The sequence below is a fragment of the Carcharodon carcharias genome, chromosome 16, assembly GCF_017639515.1.
Source record: "Carcharodon carcharias isolate sCarCar2 chromosome 16, sCarCar2.pri, whole genome shotgun sequence".
NCBI classification, from domain to species: Eukaryota; Metazoa; Chordata; class Chondrichthyes; order Lamniformes; family Lamnidae; genus Carcharodon; species Carcharodon carcharias.
The window spans coordinates 89029732-89057288 of NC_054482.1; the positions used below are offsets into that span (position 1 = coordinate 89029732).

General features: G+C 44.7%; 1 protein-coding gene across 5 annotated transcripts; it reads right to left on the minus strand.

The window, feature by feature from the left end:
- Nucleotides 1-3783: 3783 nt before the first annotated feature.
- Nucleotides 3784-25192, minus strand: LOC121289428 (transmembrane protein 275). Of its 5 annotated transcripts, none has more exons than XM_041208898.1 (4): nucleotides 25081-25192; nucleotides 23944-24049; nucleotides 19156-19168; nucleotides 3784-5530 (listed from the first exon to the last, which is right to left on the minus strand). In XM_041208898.1, the coding sequence occupies exon 4, from the start codon at nucleotides 5454-5456 to the stop codon at nucleotides 4905-4907; it is 552 nt and encodes a 183-aa protein (XP_041064832.1). In that variant the 5' UTR covers nucleotides 5457-5530; nucleotides 19156-19168; nucleotides 23944-24049; nucleotides 25081-25192; the 3' UTR covers nucleotides 3784-4904. The 5 variants fall into 5 exon arrangements, with proteins under 5 accessions (XP_041064832.1, XP_041064829.1, XP_041064828.1 ...); XM_041208895.1 differs by lacking the exon at nucleotides 25081-25192 and adding an exon at nucleotides 24385-24949; XM_041208894.1 differs by lacking the exons at nucleotides 23944-24049; nucleotides 25081-25192 and adding an exon at nucleotides 24385-24949.
- Nucleotides 25193-27557: the final 2365 nt, after the last annotated feature.

Sequence of the window (27557 nt, forward strand, 5' to 3'; positions counted from 1 at the left end):
TTTTAAAACATGTCCTCTCATGTGACACTATCACATGAGCTGGGACATGTCAAAGAATAAATGTATACATTTTTATAGATTTTAAAGCAGTTCATGAAACCTCATCCTGCCCGTGGATGAGGTTTCATGAAAAATGCAAAGGCCACCTGGGCTCTTCGCCTGCCCCCCACCCTTAAGGTTGGACGGGCAGTTCATTAAATTGAGTTAATTAGCTTTTAACAGGCCTCAATAGACCTTTGATAGTTTGGCGGGCATGTAGCCGAGCTGGCTATGCACCCGCTGAGCTGACAATCCAAATGATGCGCGGTGATGTCGGGAAGCACGCCTGACGTCACCGCGCGTCATTTTACACGTCGGCGAGTGGGATCCGCCTCCGTTCACCGTCGGGAAAATGCTGCCCTCTGTTTTGAGTTTTGCAAGCATGGGCTGGTTGGGTATGGTCTGTACCCATACACATCAGTAAACCTGACAAAGGGACAGGAATAATCATCCTTAACAAGCGGGACTATATGAACAAAATACATTCCATTCTTAATAACAAGTCCAAATTCATATCCATTGGACTTGCCGCTCCACATGACCAGACAGCGTTGCTTCAAAGTAAGCTAAAAAAAATACTTGCTGGACTTGTGTAAGAGCAAGAGCTATCACATGATGTATACGACAGGGTTCAGCCTCATGGTTCGCTACGTCCGCGTATGCATGGGCTGCCCAAGACACACAAAAGTGATGTCCTTCTATGCCCCATCTTACTATGACCAGCTCTGCACAACATGAACTGGTCAAATGGTTGGACAAATTGTTACAACCAGTTTTAACTAAGTTTTCCACATACATAGTGAAGGACTCCTTCACATCTGTGAAGACCATGCAGGACTTGCATATCATTGGCAATGCTGTGTCCATGTGCTCATTTGACATTGCTAGCCTATTCACCAATGTTCCACTCAAAGAAGCCAAAGATATTTGCACTGCAGCACTATATCATGGCGATCTAGACCTGCCACCATTGTGGGAATCAGTATTCACTGAACTTATGAACTTGGCAACTTGCGCAGTTGGGTTCAGTTTTAATGACACCAAGTGTGCCCAAATAGATGGTGTTGCCATAAGTCCAAATTTTACAAACATCTTTGTTGGGTTCCATGAGAAACGTCTTCGATGGAATGACACCTAATCTCCTCCTCTTCCAATATGTTTATTTCTGATGCGTGGATGCTACATTTGTTATATTTAAGTCCGCAGCTGCATGCAACTATTTCCATACATGTCTTAATGGGCTTCATCCTGAGCTTAAATTCACCTATGAAATGCAAGTCAAATGAACCCCTTCCTTGACAGGCTAGTTGAGAAATCTGCCAGGGGATTCTCTACCACGGTCTACAGCAAGCCTGCCTTCACTGGTCAATATACATGTTGGCATTCTTACATTCCACACGCTATAAGATTGGTCTTATCTGAAACCTTGTAAATAGCACCCCAGCCATTTGCTCACCATGTAAGCTTGATGATGAAATAGGGCTCATCAAAGATATCCTGCAGGTAATGGCTACCCCGATCAGATCATTTCGCACTGTATATCACGCAAAATCATGAACTCATAAGATCATGTGCTCATAAGGCCGTCAGTCTCGGCCCTGAAAAGTACCCAGTCTATCCAGGTTATCCTGGAAGGGCAAGGAATCACAAAAAATTTGTTTCATGTTTTTACTGTGTAGTAGCAACAAGAGTGGTATTCGCCATTGATAGGATGCTGACTGCAAGCCAAAAAGACATTCTGCCTATCACACAAATGAGTAATGTGGTATATGAATTTCAGTGCCAGTGTGATGCTAGGCCATAAGTCCCAAAGACAGCTGGATCACATCAAACAGCTGTCCCAGCTGCTGTTTGCAATGGGCAGCCTGTGCTTGCAAAACTCAAAACACAGTGTCCAACATTAGATGTGATTCCGTGATTGGACAACATTTGCTAAATAGCTCTCAATGCGCTAAGAATTACACTGACAACCAATTTAAGATTGTCAGTCAGGCTCACAATGTGGCACATTTGCATGTACTGGAAGCTACATATGTTAATACACAGGTCCCTTTCCTTTGCAGTCAGAAAGAACATGTACACTCATTGTGCCTATTTCAGCTAAACAAAATAAGTGACAGCCATTCGCTGATTCATTCCTCAGGGCAATGCCTCAACCAATCAGGGTCAAGCTGCCTGGTTTAAATTTCAAACAATGCTTGGCAGTTAACTGTCAACCACCATCGGTGATGCATTCTTCACGGCAACGCCATTTGCTAACCAATCAGCACTCTCTTCACAGACAGTATAAATTGTTGTTTTCCCCCTTATATTGGTAATCTTGCAAGTGTCCTGATGAGTGCAAGACAAAATCCTTAGGCATGTCACTTTTTCAGCAATGCTCAAGTTCTTGTCAGGAAGATGTAATAATTCTCATAATATTATTGGAATTTATTGTAAAATAGTGGTATCTGTGTCTGTATGTGTGTGTTGTGCATGAGACTTAATTGGACTAAAGGCAGCTGTCTTGAAGACTTTGATGTGGTAGAAGCTGGGCTAGGTTTGAAATGTTAAGTTGGTAAACATAGGTGTCAAGGGAACATTTGCATTTTTAAATAAACCTGACTAGATTGTTCCCAAAGGGGGGGTAAAATGTGTCACCTAGCCAGGTGAAGTTTAGAAACAGTGTGTTTATTTTTCCCAAAGATTACTGGAAAAATAGCTACTATGCTAATTTTTTATGATCAGAAAGGTAAAGTCCAAAGGCATAGTGAAATAATGGGTATTTGCATTCATAGAGGAAAACATGTGTGAAGGAGCAAAGGATGTGTGTAACTGTAGGCATTTTGAGATCTAACAAGTGTGAAAAGCCTTCAGCATCTATGCCTCAGGCTGCTGTCTTCAAAGAACTGAAGTTAAGAAAACTTACTTTGAATTCGACTTCAGGGTATTGTGTGTCACCTTGCCTGGGCCCTTTAAAATCTATGTGTCTTACTGTTGCCTTGATGAAAGTGTAACTGGGAGTCAGATTAATTAAGAGATTTAGAAGTTATTATAGTAGTAATTTGTAGGCATATGTATGTGCTTAAAATAATTTCTTTTATTAATAAATGTTTAATCTAGTTTTGTAAAAACCTATAAGACTTAGTGGTCTTATTACTATTGAATTCAAGGCATGCATCTCGAAGTTTATACAAATTTCAAAACAAGTTGTGGCAGTTGTTTCAAGTTTCCCTTTGGGATTTGAACAATTCAGCATTTACCATCAGCTGTGCCATAACATTCTGTACTACCAAACAAGTATTTACATCTTTATTTTGCCTTTCTTTGTTATTTTTAATATTCCTCAGACAAGAAATCACAATCTCCTACATGAGACTTTTAGCAACCATGGATTGTACACTCTTTGACTGCCCCTCACACTCACATTGCTAGTAGAGGTTTGCATGTGTTATATTGTTCAATGGGCTGTGCCTCACAATCTAGCAAGCCCAGTTCCTTCAACTATGCCCCAGTATCTTTGAGTTTCTGATGCTCCCATTGTTGATGAATGAACTTTAAGTAGTAGCACTTCCTTCTTGGACTCCCACTCTTTGTTGAGATGAGCCCACAATATGACTAACCTTTGGATTTTTCCATTATTAACATATTCTTTTCAAAGTAGTACTGTTACTTACCATAATTCAGCAAATGTAAATAATAGATTTTAATAGGGTCCTTCCACTCAGCCCATCTTTTTCACAAATAATGTATGTCTAGATGTACTTTACAGATGCAATAAAACATTTATTTGAAATTGTTTCTGTGTTGATGAATACAATGGATCGATATGTCTTATACAATGACAAGATTGGAAAGATTGCCTACAGAAGTAGTTAACTAAACAAAACAAAACTTCCCAACACTTTCACAACCACCCCAATCCCTTCAATAATAAATACATAATTAATAATTAGCAATTAAAAGCTGATTGGCAATGGCTGATGCCTCATACTTCTCTTTCTCTTCCTTTCCGATTATTTTGAAGCATTGTTTATATCACAGTATTACTGTGGACAATCAAAGACATGGGACAGTTCTCATTCTCTCAGGATTCCTCCTTTAACGAATTGACTGCTTTTATTATGCCAATGAAGCTAATAAGGTGGAGAAATGAATGAAGCAAATGTATTGTCACATTGCTCCTGCCCTTAATATTTGCTTCCTTGCTCCGATGGTTTAATCACTTCAGCGCTATGGGAGCATGTATGCAATGCATAAACCAATGAAGGGGATCAAATGAGTACTGAGGCATACAAGGGGAAGTGGGTTTTGCCAAAATATGTATCTCTGTCTACAAAGTTAATCCTACAATTTTTTTTCGATGAGTCATATCTGACTTAAAATAAACAGTTCCAGTACTTGTCCCAAATCATTTTTGGGGGGGTAGGAATAGAAAAATGCACATCTGGTACCAAAAATTTGTACTTTTGGCGTACATAGTTTATGGTACATACATTGCTCAAGCAATCAATTAGACCTTTTCACCAGATCACTTGTAATTTGCAAAGATGCTCCTGACAGTCTCATGATTTGGGACTTGGTGAAGTTAGTCAGATGGTGCTTTTGTTTTCATTTTCAAATTTCAAAGTTCTGCTCAATAACAAACATTTTTACTGAATCGCTTCTTGTTTGTGTGCATTTCACTCTCAGAAAACAGCAGGAGACTAAAACTGTCACTGTTCAAATAAAATAAGTTGTAAAAATGAAGATGACTGTAGGTCGATACGGTCTGCAGCGTAGGTTGTTCAAACTTAAACACCAGTTTCTGCTGATGGAAGGTTCAAGAGACTTAGCCATGACATCGTACAGCAAGGGTAGTTTTGCACTCAGAGCTCAGGCCAGTTCTATGACGATGACCCCAAGTCCCGGGGTAGGTTCAATTGTATCGCCTCAGCGCCAGCTGTATACTTGGCTCCAGGGTTGTTGCCGTCCATTGTAAAGAGTTTGCATGTCTTTGAGTTTTCATGGACTGGTGTGGATTTCTTAGAAGACACTGAGTTTGTGGGGCTGAGCTGGACTGCAGTTGTGTCTTGCACTGTGTGCTCACTAGTCTCAATCTCAAATGTGGCATGACCTGGTTTGATGATGCCAATATTGGAGCCAGGTTTGGACTTCCTTTGGCCGTGGGCTGGCGGTCTCCGACTGCAGATGCAGCAGGCTGCAAAGAAGGTGAAGGCAACCACCAGCAAGATGGGCCCAATAATAATGGGGGGATTGTCCACTGGCAAGAAGGTACCAAATGCAAAAGCTCCCACGAGAGTAATGTTTATCCCTGCCAACATGATACAGAGGCCACAAGCACAACAAAGAGCTGGAGATGGAAGACCCTGAGGTCTTGTCTTCTTCTGCCCAGGCTTCTGGGGTACAGCAGTGCTAGTTTTCTCAGTGAACATCATACTTTCGATCAGGGAGATGTGCTAAAACATTCCCACTTAAAGTCACACGTTAGAATGGCATTTAATTGCCTTAGCTGTGAAAACAGGAAGCATATGCATCAGCTAATTAACAAATTCAGGCACATTTGAATGAAGAACTGTTCAATTTACAATCATTGCATGCAGGGTACAAGTTGTTCACCCATGTTTATTAAGAGTTCCATAAAAAAAAGCTAAAATATGATCAAAAATAAAGTTCTATGATGCAGAAGGAGAAAGGCAAGATAATTTTTTTTAAAAAGTAATTGAGGGATGCTGGCAAAAAGATGAATAGACCAGATATTTACTTAAGGTATTTGTGATGAAAGACAACATTCCCAAATCATGCGTTCAAACCAGATATGCAAGCACAAAAATTGAAAGACAGACTGTACATACAGAATTGTATAATCAGCAAATTTTACAATTCAGTAAAATTGTGTATGTATACTGTCAGATCTCCAGAGGCATTGCTCAAACTGATTAAGAGGATTTTCTTCTGTTCTGGATTAACATGGCTGTTGATTTATGGGGACTAAATAAGGTCAAGTTGCATTTCTACTGCAAAGAATTCTGAAAGTATTCACACAACTTTTGAGTTTGAATGATATAATAATATCTATATTCATGTGGAAATCCCGAATCAGTGATCGGGCTAATTACATTGCCCCAAAATTCCACAGGGAGGTTATGGGGGGTGGGTAGGGTAGGGGTAGGCGGTCCACTGGTCTCCCTCTGAAGATCCCCTAGGGAAACAGGAGAGATCCAGTTACACTGAAGGAGCCCTACAACTTCCATCTCCATCATTGAGGCCGAGGCTTGGCCAAGATGACTGGACCATTAAGGAGTACAATTTAAAAAATAATTCTCTTGTATCAGCCCCCTGTTCAAGCAGCGTTTCAGGGGGAAGGGGCTGCAAAGCCTGTCCCCATCAACATGCAAGTAGTTACCCAGGTTTCCATGAACAGCATCAGGCAAATGCCAAAGAGGCACCGCCAGTGGCACTTGCCTGCCCTGCATCAAATGAAGTGCTGTCCATTGACCCTTGCAAAATCTAACAAGATCAGTGCTGGAGAGCATTAGTTGGCATTATCTTATCCACTCATCACATTGGACGCTCAGGCAGCTATTTTCAGCCTGATACAGTAAAATCTTGATGAGTTGAATCCCAAGGGAGCTGCCTCCAAATTTGTATATTGCGGAGCTTCATAATAGTTACGGAGGCCCCATTCCCACGTGAATGCATTCCTATGTAATCCCATATTACTACAAATGTGGTATATGTCAAAAACAACAGATTCAAATTCCAAATTAAAACACAGTAAATGTTGAAAAAGTCTTTATTTAATATGTTCACACCTTACAATGACCTGACCTTGTAAAAGGCCAGGGCTATGCATTGAAATAGTTAGCTCTGGAGAAACTCTGTCATCTTTTTCAGCTTAATGTGCTGTTTTCAGATGTGCACAATACAGAGATGAGGAGAAACTTCTTTAGCCAGAGAGTGGTGAATCTATGGAATTCATTGCCACAGAAGGCTGTGGAGGCCAGGTCATTGAGTGTATTTGACCGAGATAGATAGGTTCTTGATTGGTAAGGGGATCAAAGGTTACAGGGAGAAGGCGGGAGATGGGGTTGAGAAACGTATCAGTCATGATTGAATGACGGAGCAAACTCGATGGGCCGAATGGCCTAATTTCTGCTCCTATGTCTTATGGTCTTATGGTCTAATCAGCTATGTCTTCAATATAGCCAAATGGTTTGGGGTATTTTCGTGTTGCAGTGCAAGTTCCTGGAGAATCTCAACACCTTTATGGCATTGGTTAATGAAACAGGTGGGTGAGCAACTGAGCCTTCATCAGGTAGGTAAACAGGTGGACGATCAGGCAGCTAGGTAAACAGGTGGTTGAGCAGGCAGCTATGGAAACAGGTGGGCAAGCAGGTGAGCCTTCATCGGCTAGCTAGACGGGTGAGTGAGCAGTCAGCTAGGGAAACAGGTGGCTGAGAGGGGGCTAGGAAAACAGGTGGACGATCAGGCAGCTAGGGAAACAGGTGGCTGAGAGGGGGCTAGGAAAACAGGTGGACGATCAGGCAGCTGGGGAAACAGGTGGTTGAGCAGGCAGCTAGGGAAACAGGTGGGTGAGCAGGCAGCTAGGGAAACAGGTGGGTGAGCAGGCGGCTAGGGAAACAGGTGGGTGAGCAGGCAGCTAGGGAAACAGGTGGGTGAGCAGGCGGCTAGGGAAACAGGTGGACGATCAGGCAGCTAGGGAAACAGGTGGGGGAGCAGGCGGCTAGGGGAACAGGTGGGTGAGCAGGCAGCTAGGTAAACAGGTGGGTGAGCAGGCAGCTAGGTAAACAGGTGGGTGAGCAAGCAGCTCGGTAAACAGGTGGCTGAGAGGGCTAGGAAAATAGGTGGGTGAGCAGACAGTTCGGAAACAGTTGGGTGAGCAGGTGGCTAGGGAAACAGGTGGACGATCAGGCAGCTAGGGAAACAGGTGGACGATCAGGCAGCTAGGGAAACAGGTGGGTGAGCAGGCGGCTAGGGAAACAGGTGGATGAGCAGGTGGCTAGGGAAACAGGTGGGTGAGCAGGCGGCTAGGGAAACAGGTGGATGAGCAGGCGGCTAGGGAAACAGCTGGACAATCAGGCAGCTAGGGAAACAGGTGGATGAGTAGGCGGCTAGGGAAACAGCTGGACAATCAGGCAGCTAGGGAAACAGCTGGACAATCAGGCGGCTTGAGAAACAGGTGGACGATCAGGCCGCTAGGGAAACAGGTGGGTGAGCAGGCGGCTAGGGAAACAGGTGGGTGAGCAGGCGGCTAGAGAAACAGGTGGGCGAGCAGGTGGCTAGGGAAACAGGTGGGTGAGCAGGCAGCTAGGGAAACAGGTGGGTGAGCAGGTGGCTAGGGAAACAGGTGGACGATCAGGCAGCTAGGGAAACAGGTGGGTGAGCAGGCGGCTAGGAAAACAGGTGGGCGATCAGGTGGTTAAGGATCAGGTGGGTGAGCAGGCGGCTAGGAAAACAGGTGGTTGAGCAGGTAGCTAGGGAAACAGGTAGGTGAGCAGGCAGTTCGGGAACAGGTGTGTGAGCAGGTGGCTGGGGTAACAGGTGGACAATCAGGCAGCTAGGGAAACAGGTCGACGAGCAGGCGGCTAGGGAAACAGGTGGGTGAGCAGGGGCTAGGGAAACAGGTGGGTGAGCAGGGGTTAGGGAAACAGGTGGGTGAGCAGGCGGCTAGGGAAACAAGTGGACGATCAGGCAGCTAGGGAAACAGGTGGGTGAGCAGGCGGCTAGGAAAACAGGTGGGCGAGCAGGCAGCTAGGGAAACAGGTGGGCGAGCAGGTGGCTGTGGAAACAGGTAGGTGAGTAGGCAGCTAGGGAAACAAGCAAATGATCAGGCGGCTAGGGAAACGGGTGGGCAAGCAGGTGAGGCTTCATCGGCTATGTAAACGGGTGGGTGAGCTAGGGAAACAGGTGGGTGAGAGGGGGCTAGGAATACAGGTGGGTGAGCAGGCAGTTCGGAAACAGGTGGGTGAGCAGGCGGCTAGGTAAACAGGTGGTTGAGCAGGCAGCTAGGGAAACAGGTGGGCGAGCAGGTGGCTGGGGTAACAGATGGACAATCAGGCAGCTAGGGAAACAGGTCGACGAGCAGGCAACTAGGGAAACAGGTGGGTGAGCAGTCGGCTAGGGAAACAGGTGGAAGAGCAGGTAGCCAGGGAAACAAGTGGACGATCAGGCAGCTAGGGAAACAGGTGGATGAGCCGGCGGCTAGGGATACAGGTGGCCGATCAGTCAGCTAGGGAAACAGGTGGATGAATAGGCGGCTAGAGAAACAGATGGTGTGCAGGCTGCTAGGGAAACTTGTGGGTGAGCAGACGGCTAGGGAAACCGGTGTGTGAGCAGGCAGCTAGGTAAACAGGTGGACGATCAGGCAGCTAGGTAAACAGGTGGACGATCAGGCAGCTAGGGAAACAGGTGGACGATCAGGCAACTAGGGAAACAAGCGGGCGCGCAGGAGGCTAGGGAAACAGGTGGCCGATCAGGCTGCTCGGGAAACAGGTGGATGGACAGGCAGCTAGAGAAACAGATGGTGTGCAGGCAGCTAGGGAAACAGGTGGACAAGCGGGCGGCTAGGGAAACAGGTGGGTGAGCAGACGGCTAAGGAAACAGGTGTGTGAGCAGGCGGCTAGGTAAACAGGTTGGCGAGCAGGCAGCTAGGTAAACAGGTGGATGAACAGGCAGCTCGGGAAACAGGTGGACGAGCGGGCAGCTAGGGAAACATGTGGGTGATCAGGCGGTTATGGATCAGGTGGGTGAGCGGGCGGCTTGGAAAACAGGTGGACGATCGGTCAGCTAGGGAACCAGGTGGGTGAGCAGGCACCTAGGGAAACAGGTGGGTGAGCAGGCACCTAGGGAAACAGGTGGGTGAGCAGGCGGCTAGAGAAACAGGTTGAGGAGCAGGTGGCTAGGGAAACAGGTGGACGCTCAGGCAGCTAGGGAAACAGGTGGACGATCAGGCAGCTAAGGAAACAGGTGGGTGAGCAGGCGGCTAGGGAAACAGGTGGACGATCAGGCAGCTAGGGAAACAGGTGGGTGAGCAGGTGGCTTGGGAAACAGGTGGATGATCAGGCAGCTAAGGAAACAGGTGGGTGAGCAGACAGCTGGGGAAACAGGTGGGTGAGCAGGCGGCTAGGGAAACAAATGGGCGAGCAGGCAGCTAGGGAAACAGGTGGGTGAGCAGGCGGCTAGGGAAACAAATGGGCGAGCAGGCAGCTAGGGAAACAGGTGGCTGAATAGGCGGTTAGGGAAACAGGTGGGTGAGCAGATGTCTAGGGAAACAGGTGGGCGCACAGGCGGCTAGGGAAACAGGTGGGCGAGCGAGCAGCTAGGGAAACAGGTGGGCAAGTAGGCAGCTAGGGAAACAGGTGGATGAACAGGCGGCTAGGGAAACAGGTGGGTGAGCAGGATGCTAGGTAAACAGGTGGGTGAGCAGTCAGCTAGTGAAACAGGTGGCCGATCAGGCAGCTAGGGAAACAGGTGGATGAACAGGCGGCTAGGGAAACAGGTGGATGAACAGGCAGCTGGGGAAACAGGTGGGTGAGCAGGCGGCTAGGGAAACAGGTGGGTGAGCAGGCGGCTAGGGAAACAGGTGGGTGAGCAGGCGGCTAGGTAAACAGGTGGATGAACAGGCAGCTAGGTAAACAGGTGGCTGAGCAAGCGGCTAGGTAAACAGGTGGGTGAGCAGTCAGCTAGTGAAACAGGTGGTTGAGCAAGCGGCTAGGGAAACAGGTGAACAATCAGGCAGCTAGGGAAACAGGTGGTTGAGCAGTCAGTTAGGGAAACAGGTGGTTGAGCAGGCGGCTAGAGAAACAGGTGGGTGAGCAGCCAGCTAGTGAAACAGGTGGGTGAGCAGGCGGCTAGGGAAACAGGTGGGTGAGCAGCCAGTTAGGGAAACAGGTGGATGAGCAAGCAGCTAGAGAAACAGGTGAGCAAGCAGGCGGCAAGTGAAACAGGTGGCTGAGCAGGCGGCTAGGGAATCGGGTGAGTGGGTGGCTAGGGAAGCAGGTGGGTAAGCAGGTAGTTTGGGAACAGGTGACTGAGCAGGTGGTTAGGGAAACAGGCGGGTGAGCAGGCAGCCTGGGAAACAGGTGGGTGTGCAGGCAAAGCTTCATCAGACTCTTCAGGGTCATTGGCCTCTTGAAGCTTCTTGGTTGAAGAACGTATTGAATCTCCGATGGTATCATCTATCAGTTGCATTGTGCATCTAGCACATTTGGATTGAGCTCCTGCTTCTTTTCGATGGCACTGAGATAGAGGATCAGCCATGTTCATATTAAATAGTGAAGCTGGCTCAAGGGACCAAATGATCTACTTCTGCTCCTATTTTCTATGTTTCTACGTTGTTATCATCCAACTCCACATAAGTTTCCATGCTTCTCTCTGCTGGAGTTTCCATGTCGGCCTTCTGCAGCTGAATGAAAAGTACCTCTCCCGCTCCTCTTCATTCTCAATGTCTTATGCAGCATGATGGAAGCAGCTGCCAATTGTGGTTTCAGTCACCATTCTCCACCTTTTTCAACTTTTTGACACCCTTTTCATCATGAACATGGCTTCCAGTACAGTTGGATTGCGCTCCTGCCTCTTATCAATTGCCTCGATTACCTGAGAGCTGTCATCGGTAGCGGCTTTTCAGGTTCCTAATCATCCCCGACCCATTGGCTGGAGCTTGGCCATGGCGTTGGGAAGCAAGAACTACAAGTTCACACTCTTCAGGCCAGCAAAGTGGGGCAGTTGTCTGTAATTAGATGCTTTGCACAATTTTCCTGATCCACATGTCAAAAGTGCTGGCGGTTTTGTTATGTGTTACTATCACAAGAAGTGGCAGCTTTTCAGCGCCATCCATGTTGGTGCAGATCATAGCAGTGACACATTCCTTGCTCCACTTTCCACCATTGCATGCTTCACCTTTAAACATCAAAGGGCGGTCTGATAAAAGATGGTAAAACAGTCCAGTTTGAGCTGCGTTAAAAATGTCTCTTGGTGCATAATCATTTGAGATGTGAGCAGGACCCTTCTGGAGCCAATTATCTGTCATTCCTGCTGTAACCGCCTTCCCAGATCGTGGAAGACCATGCCGTGCCTTGTCTTGAATCGGTCCAGTCAAAATATCACAGAAGGTAAACTCTATGTGGCCTAGCTTCTTTGTGCCAGACTCCCCTTTCCGGCAGGATTGGACCAGAGATGGGAACATTCTCTGCTTGGGTTGCCTTGAACCACAATGGCAGAACTTCTTCAATGTTGGGATAGGCAGCTGATTTCATCTTCTTCCTTGCTGGAGAGAATGTCTGTTTATCAAACTGTTCCAAGATCTTTGCCTTGTGTTTCATAATGGTGGACAAACTTGATAGGGGAATCTCCCACTCACTTGCGATGTCCACTTTCCACTTCGTGCCACAGTTTTTCACTTGCTGTATTAATTTTAACTTCTCTCTGTTCAACAACACTTTTAACTTCCCCACAGATTTATATTTATTTATTTTGATTCATTCACAGGATGTAGGCTTCGTTGGCTGGGCCAGCATTTATCGCCCATCCCTAGTTACCCTTGAGAAGCTGGTGGCTTGAGAAGCTACTCACAGGTGCATTCTTTCATAGGGAGATCTCAATGTCAAATGTTGGCTTACCCAGCACTCCATGATCTAAGTCTGTTTGATTGGTCAGCGAGGTCATATGATAAGTTCGATAAGTTCAGCTAATCCGAAGTTATCCGTGTGGCATTTTGGCATATCACGGGCATTGCTCTATAGGGTGTGCTATTCTGCCGGTGGGAAGGGTTGATGACTTCAACATAATCGGAATTTCATGTCATCTGAGTTTTACTCATCATGTTTTCACTGTATACAGGAGCAAAATCAAATTTCTTGGTCATTATGTATGCCACATTCACCTACATAACAACAACATTTTGAGTAATTCATTGAATGTGAGGTGTTCACAACACTTGAATGATGCTACGTGCTAGTCATTTCTTTATGTTAGTTATTTTCTGAACAATCCTTCACCTACCTTTATAAAAGTATGGAACCAGACTAAAATTCCAAATCTGATTGTGTGTGAGTCTCTTTCCATAATTATGCTGTCAAACTCAACATATGCTTTTTAATGTTAGTTTCAACTTTAACTTGATTTGTTATATTTAACCATATCTTACTGATCTGTATACTAGTCATAACAGTTTTATCTTGTTTATCAGTCTATATCTTGCCAGAGAAAGTTATTTGTGTCTTTCCTTTTGCTTCGCTCTTCTATTGTTAAAGCCAAACTTTTAAACAAGACGTGGAAGGGTATTTAGTAGCCGCAGCAGTAGAGAACAGATAATTCATTGTGTGTCTTTCCCAGTGATTGATGTTAAGCTCCATACCCTGCTTTTCAAATCTCTTATGCTTCATTCTACCCTACAGGGGAAAGCTTTTCCAGCCAAAAATTCCACCCCACACCCTCAGTTCTTATTACTCCTGAGGGTCTTCTTTTCCCATACTTCCTTCACTATGCCATCAGAAGCTAATCTTTCAGTCGTTATGCTCTTACCCTCTGGAATCCTCCTCCAAAACCATTTCCCTTTGATGCCTTTATTCCTGCCTTCAAGTGTCTCCTAAAGCCTATTTCTTTGAAAATTAATCACTGGAAAGCCAGAAACACCGTAATTCCTTTTCCACCATTCAAAACCCCTTAACATTCTATTTAACAACCACCTGGATAAAGTGTTTAGAAAGTGTTTTCTTATTGAAAAAATATTTCAATTAGATACATTAGTGAAGATCAGAGTTTATGCCTATCAGTTAAGATAACTAGGTCAGATAACAAGAAGATAACTAGGTCAGATGTCAGGAAGTCTTTTTTTTCCCAAGAGGATCGTGAACTTGGGAAGTGAGCCGTCAGTTCGTGCAGTAAAGTTGGATTTGCTGCAAGTCTTCAAAACAGAGTTTGGCTAATTCCTGACTGGGGCTGAAATCAGAGCACACAAATAGGTCAATCATGGTCATTGTGGTCACTTACACTCATTCTGGATCAGGGAGATTTCCACGTAATTTCCCTTTAAATTAGCCTTGATTTTTAGATGTGTTTTTCTCTACCCTGGGAGACCACATACATGCTAGTGAGAAGGGGGCTGTTGTAAATTATGAAGGCTTGGCAAACTAGTAGGTATTTCCCTGTACATCATTTTCATATGTGAAAAAGCTATTCATCTGCCAAATATTATCTTTCTAACCCAGCTTGTGAACTCAATGTCCTTACAATCTGCCTGCTCTCTTTGACAGCTTCCATCTCTTGAGACAATCATTTGCACCTTGATGGTCAACTGTTTAAAACATCGTCTGGTGTGGCTCAGGAGCCCCACTCTGGCATTGCAGGCTCTGCCACATTTGCTGCAGACGAAGACAGTGGCTGAGAAGGTGCACAATTCACTGGTCACTGTTTACTCTAGACCTTCTTCTCAGCCAGCTGAGTATTCAGTTTCACCTCATATCCAAACAGACAGCCTTCAGAGGTCAGGGTCGTTAGCAACTGTCTCCCAGTTGTCTGTGTTGATGTCTGCAAACATCATATCTCAATTGCAGGTGTCCTTGTAGTGGAAGTATGGATGTCCAGCAGGTCATGACCCAGTGGCCACTTCTCCATAGGAAGGTCTTTGAGTATACGGCCATTATCCATCTGATTAATGTAGCCGAGTCAGTGCAGACATGATTGGCTTAGTAATGAATGTATGCTAATTGAATTAACTCACTCCTGGACATATAAATTGGTAACCTTGTCCTGCCAAGTGATGCCAGGGATATATCTGAGACAGCCAAAGTGGAAACAGTTCAGCCTTTTCCCCTGCCTAGCATATGTTGTCCAAGTCTCACCACTGTAGAGGACTATGCTGAGGACACGGGCTTGGTAGACTTACAGTTTGATGTTCTCAGTCAAGTAGCTGTTGATCTACACTCTCTTGCTCAGCTGCAGCTTTTGCAATGTGCGTGTTGATTTCAGCATCAAGTGACAGATTGCTAGTGATTGTGGAGCCTAGGTATGTGAAGCTATCAACAACCTCCAGCTTCACATTGTCAATGCTGATAAATGTAGGTATGGCAACATCCTGGACCATAACATTTGTCTTCCTGATGCTGATAGTCAATCTAAACTCTTTATAGTGTGAGAGAGTCTGTCCATTTTCACTCTTTGTGAATCCTGTGATGCTTTGGAGCACAATGGCACAGATCTTGTGGTAGTAATGATAGCAAAATTGTCAGTATTTGCCACTATTTCTGTGTAAAACTGACAGCAACTTCTGGAGTCCATATTTGCACAGTTAAACATGAAAATCCCGAATCATTGTCAGTGATTCTAAACCTCTCCAGAGGGCACTCTGTTCAAGCCTCCCCCACCCCCCAAAAACAGCAATCAGTTGGTAACCACTAAACTGATGGAAACTTTCACTTTTATGTTATTAGTCTCATTTTAAAAAGTTAAGCCTTTATGAATGAGGCATATCTGGTTATCTTCCAGATGCCAGGAATGGCTGCGCACGCACACTTGGCTCACCCTGCATTTGCAGCTGTATTCATGGTTTCTCCACCACTGACATCATGGGGTGAATGATGGCCCACTGCCTCCCCCTCCCTCAACCCACTCCATGCTGGCCTGTCTCGCAGCCATAACACACTGCAGGCAGGCTCAGCAAGGTCAGTGTGGGACTTTGCATCTCACTGGGGAGGAAGTTCTGCCCTCTGGAGCAATCGGCCAATTCAATTCCGGAAGCGCCAAGACCGTGTTAGTGGCTGCTGCCCAGACTGCAAGAAGAGGAGTTAGAAGGCCCAAGGATCCACAGAACCAGTAAGTCCAGGGACTTAGAGAGTGAGAGTTTTGAATGGTCAAGAAGGGGGGGGTGGGGGCGAGGTGGGGGGATTAGTTTTAAGGCTAGGGGCAGTTAGGAAGAAGGGGGAGTGTTCAGTCTTAGGAGGGTCCATCTCCAAATCCACAAAGGGCAACCCCGAAGAGCGAACATTCCCGTCTTTCCTGCCCTTTGAAGAAGGCAGGTTAAAAATATCAGGCTGCTCATGCCAAACATTTTATGGCATGGGCAGCATATTATCAGAGTCAATTGGCTTGGTACCAAGCCTAATTGCCCCTTGACTACCTATTTGGATATGGTGGGTGGGCTGCAGAGTTTGACACCCACCCAGCCCCTGTATTATGGGGGTGTGCTCAGGGGTGGGTGGGAAGTTGGTGAGATGGACACCTGGCCCCAGCAGATCTGTTTCTGGCAGGGGGTGGCCACATAAAATCCAGCCCCATTAATGTGCACGTATCAGCCAAAGCTAGTACTGGTTGTGCCTACATGAATGATGACGTAGCTCGCTCAGTCATTCTCTCTGTCATGTCTTATCCAATGTTGCTCTTGTCTCTCCATTGCCCTAAGCCCTTGCCGCCCGTCCATATTGGCCTGCTCCCTCCACTGCCCCCAGCACTTGCTAACCGTCCACATTGACCTGCTCCCTCCAATGCAACCCCTCCCCCCCCCCACCCCCACCCCCCAAAGCTCTCGCTGACCTTCTCTTGAGCCCTTGTCTCCTGTTGCCACTGGTCCACTCCCTACTCCACCCAAAGACCTCACCGACCCTGTCCACTGCCTTCACTGGTCCTCTCCCGAGCTCTTGCGGCTCTCTTCCAAGCTCTTGCCTCACTGGCAGTCTCCCAAACTCATGCCACACTGTGCTCTCTTGTGCAGCCATTGAGAGCCACAGTCTATCTGGCAATGGTGATAATCAGCTACTTCAGGGTGCTAAAATAACACTGCATCTCACTATATGCACAGCAATCTCGATATCTTTCATACCACAATCAGATTTTACAAACACTAATACGAATATAGAGTAAGCACTTGTGAACATGTTTGTGGTCTGGGAAATAATATACAGCAAAGTAGCCTTGTAAGCAGAGTTTGCTGACTGCAATTTGGGCTGTTAATACTGGGACCAGAATGGCACTCTATTCCAGAGAGAATTTCACAAATCTGCTTCAGCTTTTCTATAGATCTGTTGTATTTTAATAATCAGAACTCTTCAGTCACTGAATTTGACATCACAGGCAGTGGAACTACATGAGCGCCCTCTGCTGTTGCAGCATCACCAAACTCAGCCTTTTAACAGCAAACTAAATTCATAATTACTGCTGAAAAAACCTCTCTGGCCCTGAAAAACTAATTTTATATTTGTGAAATGTCCAATTTCTTAATTATGACAAAAAAAGCAATTTAAAATGTTTAAAACATCTTTTTAAGACTATATTTTTAAAAACAAGTCTGTTTATGATATTTCAACTTCTAGCATGCCCCAATCATTTATTTCGCCATCTGTGAAATTTAAGTTAAAAGTGAATGATTCCCTGGTTTTCAGTCTGTGGGAATATTTCAATGTGCTTGGCTATTTACCCTGCTTGATGACATCATTGCTGATGAAATCCTGGAGATCCCCTTGGCTTGGCACCAGATTTAAATTGACATGGGGAAGAGGGAACTTCATGCCACAGAGATCGCTAGGTCTTTGTGGGCAGCTTTCTTTGAGGTCAGTAGAGGGCACTGACACTTTGCTGCTGACCTTGAAATCCAACACATAGTATTCAGCCTCACACCTGTGATACCACATGATGAATTCCCCATTTCAGCTATGCTATAAAGGAGAAAGAAGAAATATTTCTCTATGAGAGAGGAGGTAACAAAAGTCAGACCAGGCCTCTCATCAAATAGAATTGGCACATGTTGGGAACACATGGCTTGCTCTCTCTCTCTCCTGGCCAGAAATATTATGAAAGCAAAGTGATAAAGGACAAATGATAATTGATTTTTAAACGGGTATACATGATGAAATCCTGTTTTTTAAATTAAACATTGATCTACAGGATTAAATTCTAATTGATATAAACTTGATTACTTCAAAGAGCTATGTCACATTATTATAATTTGGCTGAGGCAAAATCATAATCCAAAATAGTGGTAGAAAAATATCTTCTCTTTACTTCAGTTATGACATTCAATCAAATCAGCTTGTTCAAATCCAGTTTCCTGGCACGCTAAAATCCACAATACAAAACTATCCACTGTTACATATTTTGTTTCTTGTTTAGTTGTTTCTTGTTGTAGATTAAAGGGCAAATTTTGTAAGGCTCCAATCTTCATTTGATAGGAATGTGGAATGGAGGATTGGACACATTGGGACTCTAGGCCTCCTGGAGTGCTGTCTCCCCTCATCATCTGCTGGCGAGAGGCCACCTCCAAGCAGTTGGACTGGCTCCTGCTGCCTTCAGGAACCTGGGGGTCAACTGGAAAACCCCAATTGGCCTCCTCTGAGTGACCATTAACTAGTTTAATCAGCTACTCATCCCACCTCTATGAAAATGGCCAAGGGGCAGGACAGATCTGGGGAACCATCGCACAGGTTGGCAATGCTATTTTTAGCACCTATCTGCCTCTAATTCCGGCCTCAAAGGGACCTAAAAATCAATCCTTATGTTTTTATGAACTTGCATTTATATTGTGATTGCCAGGGATGGAGGACTTCAGTCACGTAGATGGAAAAGAAAATTTTGCAGGGCTACAGGGAAGAGGCAGTGGAGTGTGACTAGCTGGGTAGCTCCTTCAGAAAGCCAGCACAGACATGATGGGCTGAACGGCGTCCTTCTACGCTGTAACTATTCTATGATTTGTCACTAGTTACCCATTATGATCCATTTCACACATTTTAAGATTTTTTTTCTTAACTGTATGAATCCTTTATAAATGATTAATGAAGCTGCGGCTGTCGTTATCTCTGTAACCAAGTAACATCAGTGATTTTCACTGCAGTAGTGTTAAAAAAAGTCCTGTCAGTATTGCTTTTGGCTTCTAACATTTGGAATCAGACAATGGTACAGATACCATATATTATTAAGCTGGAAATGCTTTAATAGCTAATGTTCATGCATCCAGAAAGCACAATGATAGATTGATTTATTTTTCACAGGGACCGCCTATGGCTCTGCTTTGGCATCTCAAGATCCAGGGTATCACTAGAGAACCAGCCACCCAACAAAAACCTGGCTGACAGAAAAGCAAAATACACAGTGGATGAAATAAAAATGGAAAATGCTGGAAATACTCACAGGCCAGAAGGATCTGTGGAGAGAGAAACAGAGTTAACATTTCAGATGGATGGCCGATTGTTAGAACCGGTTGAATTTAAGTTAAAAGATATTATAAATGACTAGAAAGCCGAATGGCCTCCTTCTGTTCTGTAACCATTCTGTGATTCTGTGAAGATCTCCTGTGGCTTTGTTCAGGGTGAATCAGACTATACCATGTTTTATACCAACAGGGGTTGATGTCACGTAGGGGATAACATTAGAGAATGACAATGACTAAATAAATCTAATTCTATTTTTGTTAGATGGCATCCCAGGATTTTTATCGGTGCTTTACAGATTGAATTCCAAGACTGTCCATTATTTAGTGAAAACCATACCGTTTATTTTGATTATGCTATATTATTTTCTTCACTTATGCACTTAATTAACTTAAATATGCAAAGAAGGTTAATGAGCTTGTTTTCGGACCTTTCTGCAAAATATGGGGATACAATGGGTACTGTATGCTGGCTGCATTGTAAACATCTTATTCATTTTTAACAACACCTTGTACTTATATAGCACATTTAACATTCCAACATTCCAAGGTGCTTCACACAAGCATTATCAAACAAAATATAACACCGATCCACATCAGGAAATATAAGGTCAGGTGACGAAAAGCTTGGTTAAAGAGTGTTTTAAAGGAAGAAAGGGAGGCAGGGAGATGGACAGATTTATAGAAGGAATTCCATGACCTTAGCAGCTGAAGATCACCAATGGTGGGGTGATTAAAATTGGGATGCTCAAGAGGACAGAATTAAATTAAATCAGGCTCTTTCTTCTAACACGTTATTATGGTTCATAATTTGATTTTGGAGAGTTTCTTAATAAAACAAAATTGCAGTGCTTCATTAATGATGTGAGCTTCATCTTGCCCAGATGTAGTTTATCATTTTCTAAATCAGCTGTTTCCCTTTGACCATTCTTTTGCCATTTGACACACCAGCAACCTCATAACCTCTTTACCTCAACACTTACCTGCAAACACCAAGAGTCACTATGTGCTGAGTGTCCCCAGTGTTGCAAAGGATGGGTCTGGCCATGTTGCCATGGAATGCTCCAAGCAATTGGATTTTGCCATACCACCTATCCCTCATGGAAAGGTTTATGCAGAAAAAATTATGCACCTTTGACCACAGGTCCATCAGTCTGCATGTAACGTCCTAAAGGCCCTGTGGGTAAAGGCCCTGTCAGATGGTCCTTGAGCAGGCTGTCAAAGTCATTTGGCAGAATGTCTCATGCCAGAGCTTTCAAACAAGGAGCAAGACGTAACTTGGCTGGTGGCGAGAAAGGCCCTCCTCATCGGATCCTTTTCACACACCCTCTGCAAGAGTCTCACCCCTCTGCAAATTGCCCTTGAGGTGGCTGTGGTGTGGAAGAGACTGTTGTCCACCTCCTAGTGAAATGTGCCTTTGCAAAGAAAGCCTAGAGAGAGAGGTGCAGTGATTTTTGTCGAGGTTCATCCTGAGCAGCTCCATGATGCAGGACTCTGTGCTCTACAGGCTGTTTCCATGGGCACACAGCAAGATAAACATCATCTGCAGCTAGAGGACCATCAATTGAGTGAAAGACATTCTTTGCTCTTCCAAAAACTTGCTGGTCTTCCGGTACAAAGAGTTGTCCTCAACTGAGTGTTGTTGGCACATTCCAAAATCCAGGAATACGTGCTGAGGGATGTATTAAATCTTCGGCAGCCTTAGTACACTGAGGGGCTAGAAACTGTGTAGAACCCCTCGGCTGTATTGCTGGCATGGAATATATTGTGAACATCAAGAATATTGAAATTGTATTGAGGCATCTCATATGCAACATGCTGTATGGAGAAGAGTTGAATTTTATTGCACTTTCTGTAATATTCAATTTGAAATATTTTGTAATGTGCTTTTACAAATTTCATGAAGAAAGTATATTTTTGGGGAAAAAAATTACCTCAACACTCACCCAATCTTGCGTAAATGTTTTACCTAAACAGTTCTCAAGTCTCTACTTCAAAAATATAATACTCTTTGTAAAGATACTCATGGCTCTTGGTCTAATTGCTAGCCTGGTGAGTTGTTATATACTAATTGACCTTAATTGAGATTTGCTCTTAGCACGTATAGTTTATGTTGACATACTGTAAGCAGGATAAAATGACTAGACTAAAGAGTGTGTTGGGACACAGTGATGAATGGATGTGTTCAGATGGTGCCTAAATGTTCCTTTGGATGCTCGAATACTTGGGCTTCATGCAGAGGTGATTTCTATCGCTTTCAAAGCTCTTATGTTTTGCTGTGACATTGCCAGTAATGGTTTATTAAAAAAACAAAACTGTTTTATTTGAGAGGTGAACTCTCACCATCAATACTCCCACACAGTCCCACAGTTGAATCAGTATCAGAAAAAAATACAGTTCTTAGACATAGGTACTCCAGAAGTCACGTAGTTTGAATCAATTCAAATGGATTAGATTATGCAGAAATATGTCAGCATTAAAAAAATTTGCTTCAAACATTTTTTCAATGTAGGTAGAGACATTGAATTCAATGCAAGGGAGAAAAATATTATTCAAATCATGATTTTTAAGAGTAAAAAAGAGTTCTACTCAACATTGGTGAGTCAAGGCATTGTTAATATAAAAGAAGTCCACAGGTTGAATGCCTTTTTTCCAAAGACTGTAAATACCTTAAGTAAAATGAGTTAAGTACAGTCTTGAACCAGTTATTCATTGCGCATAACTTAGCATAAAATTGTCTATTTCGCCCAGGCAAGTGTCAAGGATAGTTTGCGGAGAACTTAAAATTCCACATTTGATTATTAAATACATTTGTGTTACCCGTGGTTGAATTGGTAGCAGTTTTACTTCTGAGTCAGAGGTTGTGGCTCAAGTCCCACTCCAGAAACTTAGGCACAAAAATTGAGTACTGCACTGTAAAAAATGAAATCTTTTGGATGGAGAAGTTAAACTGCAGGCCAACTACTCTCTCAGGTGGATGTATCAGATTTGGTGATGCTATTCTGGAAAAAAGCCAGAGAGTTCTCCCTGGGGTCCCAGCCAATATTTATCTCTCAATTAACATCACTGAAAACAAATTATCTGGTCATGAACCATCTTCTGTTGGGGGAGCCCTGTTGTGCGCAAATTGGCTGCTCCATTTCTGACATGCCAACAGTGACTGCACTTCACTGACTTCAGAGCACCGTGGAATATCCAAAAGTTGATGAGGGTCAAACCACAACATACGAAGGTTTGTAGCCTTGGGAGCAGAGTGATACTACTCTTAGAACAGAATGTTTTTTTTAGTAGAAGATGCACCATATGACCATATGCTACATTTCTACAAAACAATCAATGCAAATGTTGTCAAATTTCCCTATGGGACCAAAATAGTACACCAATTGAGAAACACCAAAATCAACTTAACAAGGTTACTGCATCCTATAAGTCCTCCAAAACAATAAAGATGAATTAAAAGCCATTCCTTCACGATCACAAATTCATCAAGGCTCCTTAGACAGCACATTCCAAACCTGTGACCACTACCATCTAGAAGGACAAGGGCTGCAGACACATGGGAATCCTACCACCTGGAAGTTCCCCTCCAAGTCGCTCACCATCCTGACTTAGAAATATATTTCCGTTTCTTCACTGTAGCTGGGTCAAAATCCTGGAACTCCCTTCTTAATAGCACTGTGGGTGTACCTACACCACATGGACTGCAGCGGTTCAAGAAGGCAGCTCACCACCACCTTCTCAAGGGCAACTAGGGATGGGCAATAAATGCTGGCCCAGCCAGCAAAGCCCACATCCCGTGAATAATAAAAAAAATCATTTTCACCTACAATGTCAAAAAATACGCGCATCACTACATGCATTCCTCCACGATGGTGTGTATTAGGGGATAAACCCTCAATTTCTTTTACTCGATTACCCTGATAATACAGAGAACTGGCTGACTGGGACCATCTTAACAGAGTCCTTGTAAAACCTATCACCACAAGGGGAATTCATCACTTTGGTGGAAGGAATGGCCAGAAATTAAAATTAAAATCATTGCAAGATAGGCGCAAAGGCTGACCAATTTCGGGCGGTTGAATGCGGTAGTTTCCACTTCCGAATCAGCATGCACATCATCTAGAGGGACGGTGACCAAGGTGAGGAGCATTCTTGCTTCTTTCCTGGGACCCACTCCGCTCCCTGACTACATTTCATACAGCCAGAAAATCAAGCATCAACTCCATTTCCATGTCAAAAACCCAAGGGATTGCTGTCACTCTAAGGCCGCTTCAATGGCTGATAGGAAGGCGGCAGAAGAAACGATAAGGAACTGAAGATAAGAAATGAATCAAAACGGAAGAAATAAACAAGTCGGGGCAATGGAGATGACAAAAGGATCAGAGAGGACGAGAAAAAGGTTGAAAAAATGCAATATGCTAAGATCAGGGAATATAAAAATGAGGACAGAAAACAGGTGGGTTATCAGCAGAGGTTTGACTGAAAAAGGGGGCAAGAACATCTAAGGATGAAGGGAGATGCGTTCGGGACAGCGTGCTGGATAAACACGTTATCCCGGTAGCAGTCTGCTTAAGCACTGATTTAGAAAGATGCTGAGGCTCTTTACAAGAAAACGGCGGCAGACTACTGCCCTTCCCAAAAGCTCAAGACTTCCAAGACCTTTCAAAGCTCTGGCTATCGCTTCAAAAGACCAAGTGTGAGCAGAACATGTAAACAACGTAACGATGGGATTCAGTGATATCGAGAGTCGCAATTTACACAATGCTTACTTTCCGTCCGAATCTAGCGAAGTAGATGAGGTGCTTGCTCTACTCGAAAGGAGCTTTGGACCCAGGTTCCTTCATCCGGTGACCACCTCGAGTCAACATTCATTCCCTTAACAGCACAAGATTAAACACCGCGGCGTTATTATCCTCCTCCGATTCTGTTAACTACAATAAAAATTGCTTTGCCCTTTCTCTTCCTGTTTCGCCCCTTTGCTTCAACGTCCTCTGCCTGTCAGGGGGCCCTGCACTGTACAAGTGGCCGGGAGGGTGGGATTATCACAGAGAAGGGTACTGCTGTGTTGCCTGCTGTATGAAGTATTGATGAGGCAAAGTCTCCATTTAACAGAAGGTTCAGATTTGGTCCTCCTGCTATAAATGGTCACAGTGAAACAGTGAATGCATGCAATAAATACCCTTTGCTTTGATGATAAAGTTATTCCTCACCTTGTTATCGAGGATCGTCCTTATCGCCCTGAGATCACACACCGCAATGGGGGCAGTTCACTCCAAGCCCCCCCACTCACACACACAACCGTTCCTCCTCTGCCTACAGCAGGGCTTCCGTTCCCATCATAATCCCCAACTCTCATCCCACACCGACACCACCGAGACTAGGGGGTGGTGGGGGGGTTAATCCAATTAGTCAGATTCTACAGGAATGGGATTCACTCCCTGCTCTGTGGCTGGAACCCCCCAGGAGGAATGTGAAGCAGTCTCGCTGTGGGTCTCGCTTTGCCGAGAAGTTACCCAACACTCTTTAAACCAGTGAAGTGAACCGATAAAGCACAAGTGCCCGTGTGAAAATCGAGGCAGTCCACAAAGATGTCAGCTCCAAATATCAAGGTCTTTATCAAGGTTCAGCAGACTCTACGTCCTCCCCACCAAGTGTATGTGTGCCCTACACTGAAGCTCGTGTCAAAAAAATATATGCGTTTGCCTTCCGGTAACAGGTTCGACAAGATCTTCATTGGACAAATCTAAAGGCTTACTTCCTCTCAGTCAGAGAATATTTGCTGATCCTACAGTTGAGTTTACATCCCAGAATGTGCTTTGTTCACCACCACCGCCCCCCCCCACCCCTTCCCTCCCCCCCCCCCCCCCCCCCCCCCGCCAAAAAAGCCACCCCCTCTCCCCACCCACCCCTCCGAGGCTGGTGAGCGCCGGGGAGCTGCGGGTCTTCCCTGAGACCCCCTCTGCTGGCCGCTGCTCCGGTGTGGTAGCGCAGACAGCGGACGTGAGGCGAATTTACTGCTGCAGCTCCTCAGTGTGTGCCGACTCTGCAGCCGCTGCGACCCCAGAGGGAGGGCATCGTAACATTTACATAGTGATCGTGTTGTGTGTACAAGCTGCTCCCGCCCCTCCGGGCAGGTGGACGGGTCAGGGGAAAGTTCGGCGATGCCTTATTTTCCCATCCACGCAGCTGGCCCCCTCCCCCAATGGTCCCGGGGACGTATGTTGAGATTTGGTGGGACTGTTGCGCTACAATACCTGTTGGAAAGGCACCGGGAGTGTTTTGAGGATGGCAGTAATCCTGACTGGAACACGTTCTCAACCTCCGAGCATGTTACACCCGAACAAACCGATTTATACCGACTAGATTTAATACAAATGTGTGAGTAGATCTCGTCAATAGTTTTGTCACTGGGACTATCTCCAGAGAAATGCTCTTTTCTACAAATCACTTCATCTGCTCCACTTTCATGTCTGCGATCTTTTCAAACAAGATATGTGTCCGCCCATCTGTGAAACATCTGCTTCGATCCATTTTCCAGCCATAGTAAATATTGAACTGCCTGTCGCATCTGGATAACCTCTCTCCGGTAACTGACATTATTCCGCCTCGTCCATTCCTCCCGCCTCTTAAATAAGTGTACACACTGTCTCTCCGAGATTACAGGGTCGGCTGTGTCTACAGACATAATGGATGGGATGGAGAGATGTTACATAAAAGGATAAATTGACATGACAGACATGACCTTTCCTCAGAATCTTCTTCTCTCCACAGATGCTGCCTGATTATTTCCAGCAATTTCTCCTTTTTTTCAGGTTTTCACCACCTGCAGTGTGTTTCTTTTTCAGAAATTTTGTTCTCCATTTTGCGAGCTGCTTCAGTGGTCACTTTAAGGATTCACCGCCAGTTACAAATAGGCGAAGCATGTATGTATGATGCACACTCCATCCATCTTGTGCCTCAAAACAGTACTTCTTAGGATCCCATTTTGCAAGATTTAGTGAGGCTCCAACCCGATTAAGACAGGCGCCTGAGATGCTCTTGTAAGGGCCCTGGTCAAAATGGCAACAGGCAGTGCTGTATCAGAGTGGAAACAGAGCGCTAAATGCAGACTACCAACCACTCAGCTTCTGCCTGCTTGCTCAAATTTTAAAAATCGGCCTTGATGCATTTGACGTGAAACATTTCCACTCGGTCATCACTATAATTTGTTGTCATTATTGCTGTCCTGCTGATGAAGTGTTACAGTCTTGTCACTTGTGATTATTAATCTGAGAGCTGTAGCTGAAATTCATTCTAGTAATGTTGTGAAAAATGTGAGTAACAGCTGATAACAGATCTGCCTCCAGTGAGGCCATTATAAGTAGAAGTAGTGCCTCACAAACTGCTCCACTTCCCACCAACCTCTTGTTTCATCACTACCCCACCTCTTCCATTTTGAAATGTCGGCTCCAGCTCTGTAACCTCAACTTCCCCTCTTCACCTCTGCTGTAGCTCACTTCATGCTTTGTCCTCTATCCATTGCTTTATCATTCCCATTCATTGCTCCAGAGGTGGGTAACAAGCGGCCTACATTTTCATCACCCTCAATGTGTTGCCTCTACCCCTCCTTCCACCCCCAATTCCTCACCATTTCCTCATAATAGCTTTGTTTGCTTTCAAAATTCAACCTATTGCTATTTTTAAAATCAAATTAGAATAAGGAAATACACTGTGCAGCAGGTTATCTTCATCACTTGGGCAATAATCTTGCAGTTTGGATTGCCCATCCTGCACAATTTTCATTCCATTAATTTCAATTTAAGCAGCAAAGATGAAAAGTTACCTCTTCTGTCTGCCTCTTATATGTGTCTCACTGTGTATCACTTTCTCTCTACCTCATAGGTACTAACAGCTAGAGATCCAGTGCAGTACTGTCGGAGTGCTGCACTGTCAAAGATGCCATTTTTTGGATGGGATGCGAAACCGAGGCCCATTTGCCCCAGTGTCTGTCGTAAAAGATCCAATGGCATGATTTCAAAGAAGATCAGGGGAGTTATCCCCTGGTCAATATTTATCCCTCAATCAACATCACAAAAACAGATTATCTGGTCATTATCACATTGCTGTTTGTGAGAATTCACTGTGCAAAAATTGGCCACATTTTCTACATTATAACAATGACTACGCATCAAGGTATTTCATTGAGTGTTAAGTGCTTTGGGATGTCATGAGATTGTGAAAGGTGCTATATAAATGCACATCTTTCTTTTCTTTCTTAACCTTAGTCAACAGGTTTAAGCATACTTGAATGTGTAACAAGTCCCTTTAATATGATGAAGCAGTACATCTCCAAATTCTGCCTGGAAGCAGAGCTGCTGCAGCAACTCTTTGAAGAGTGCTGGCA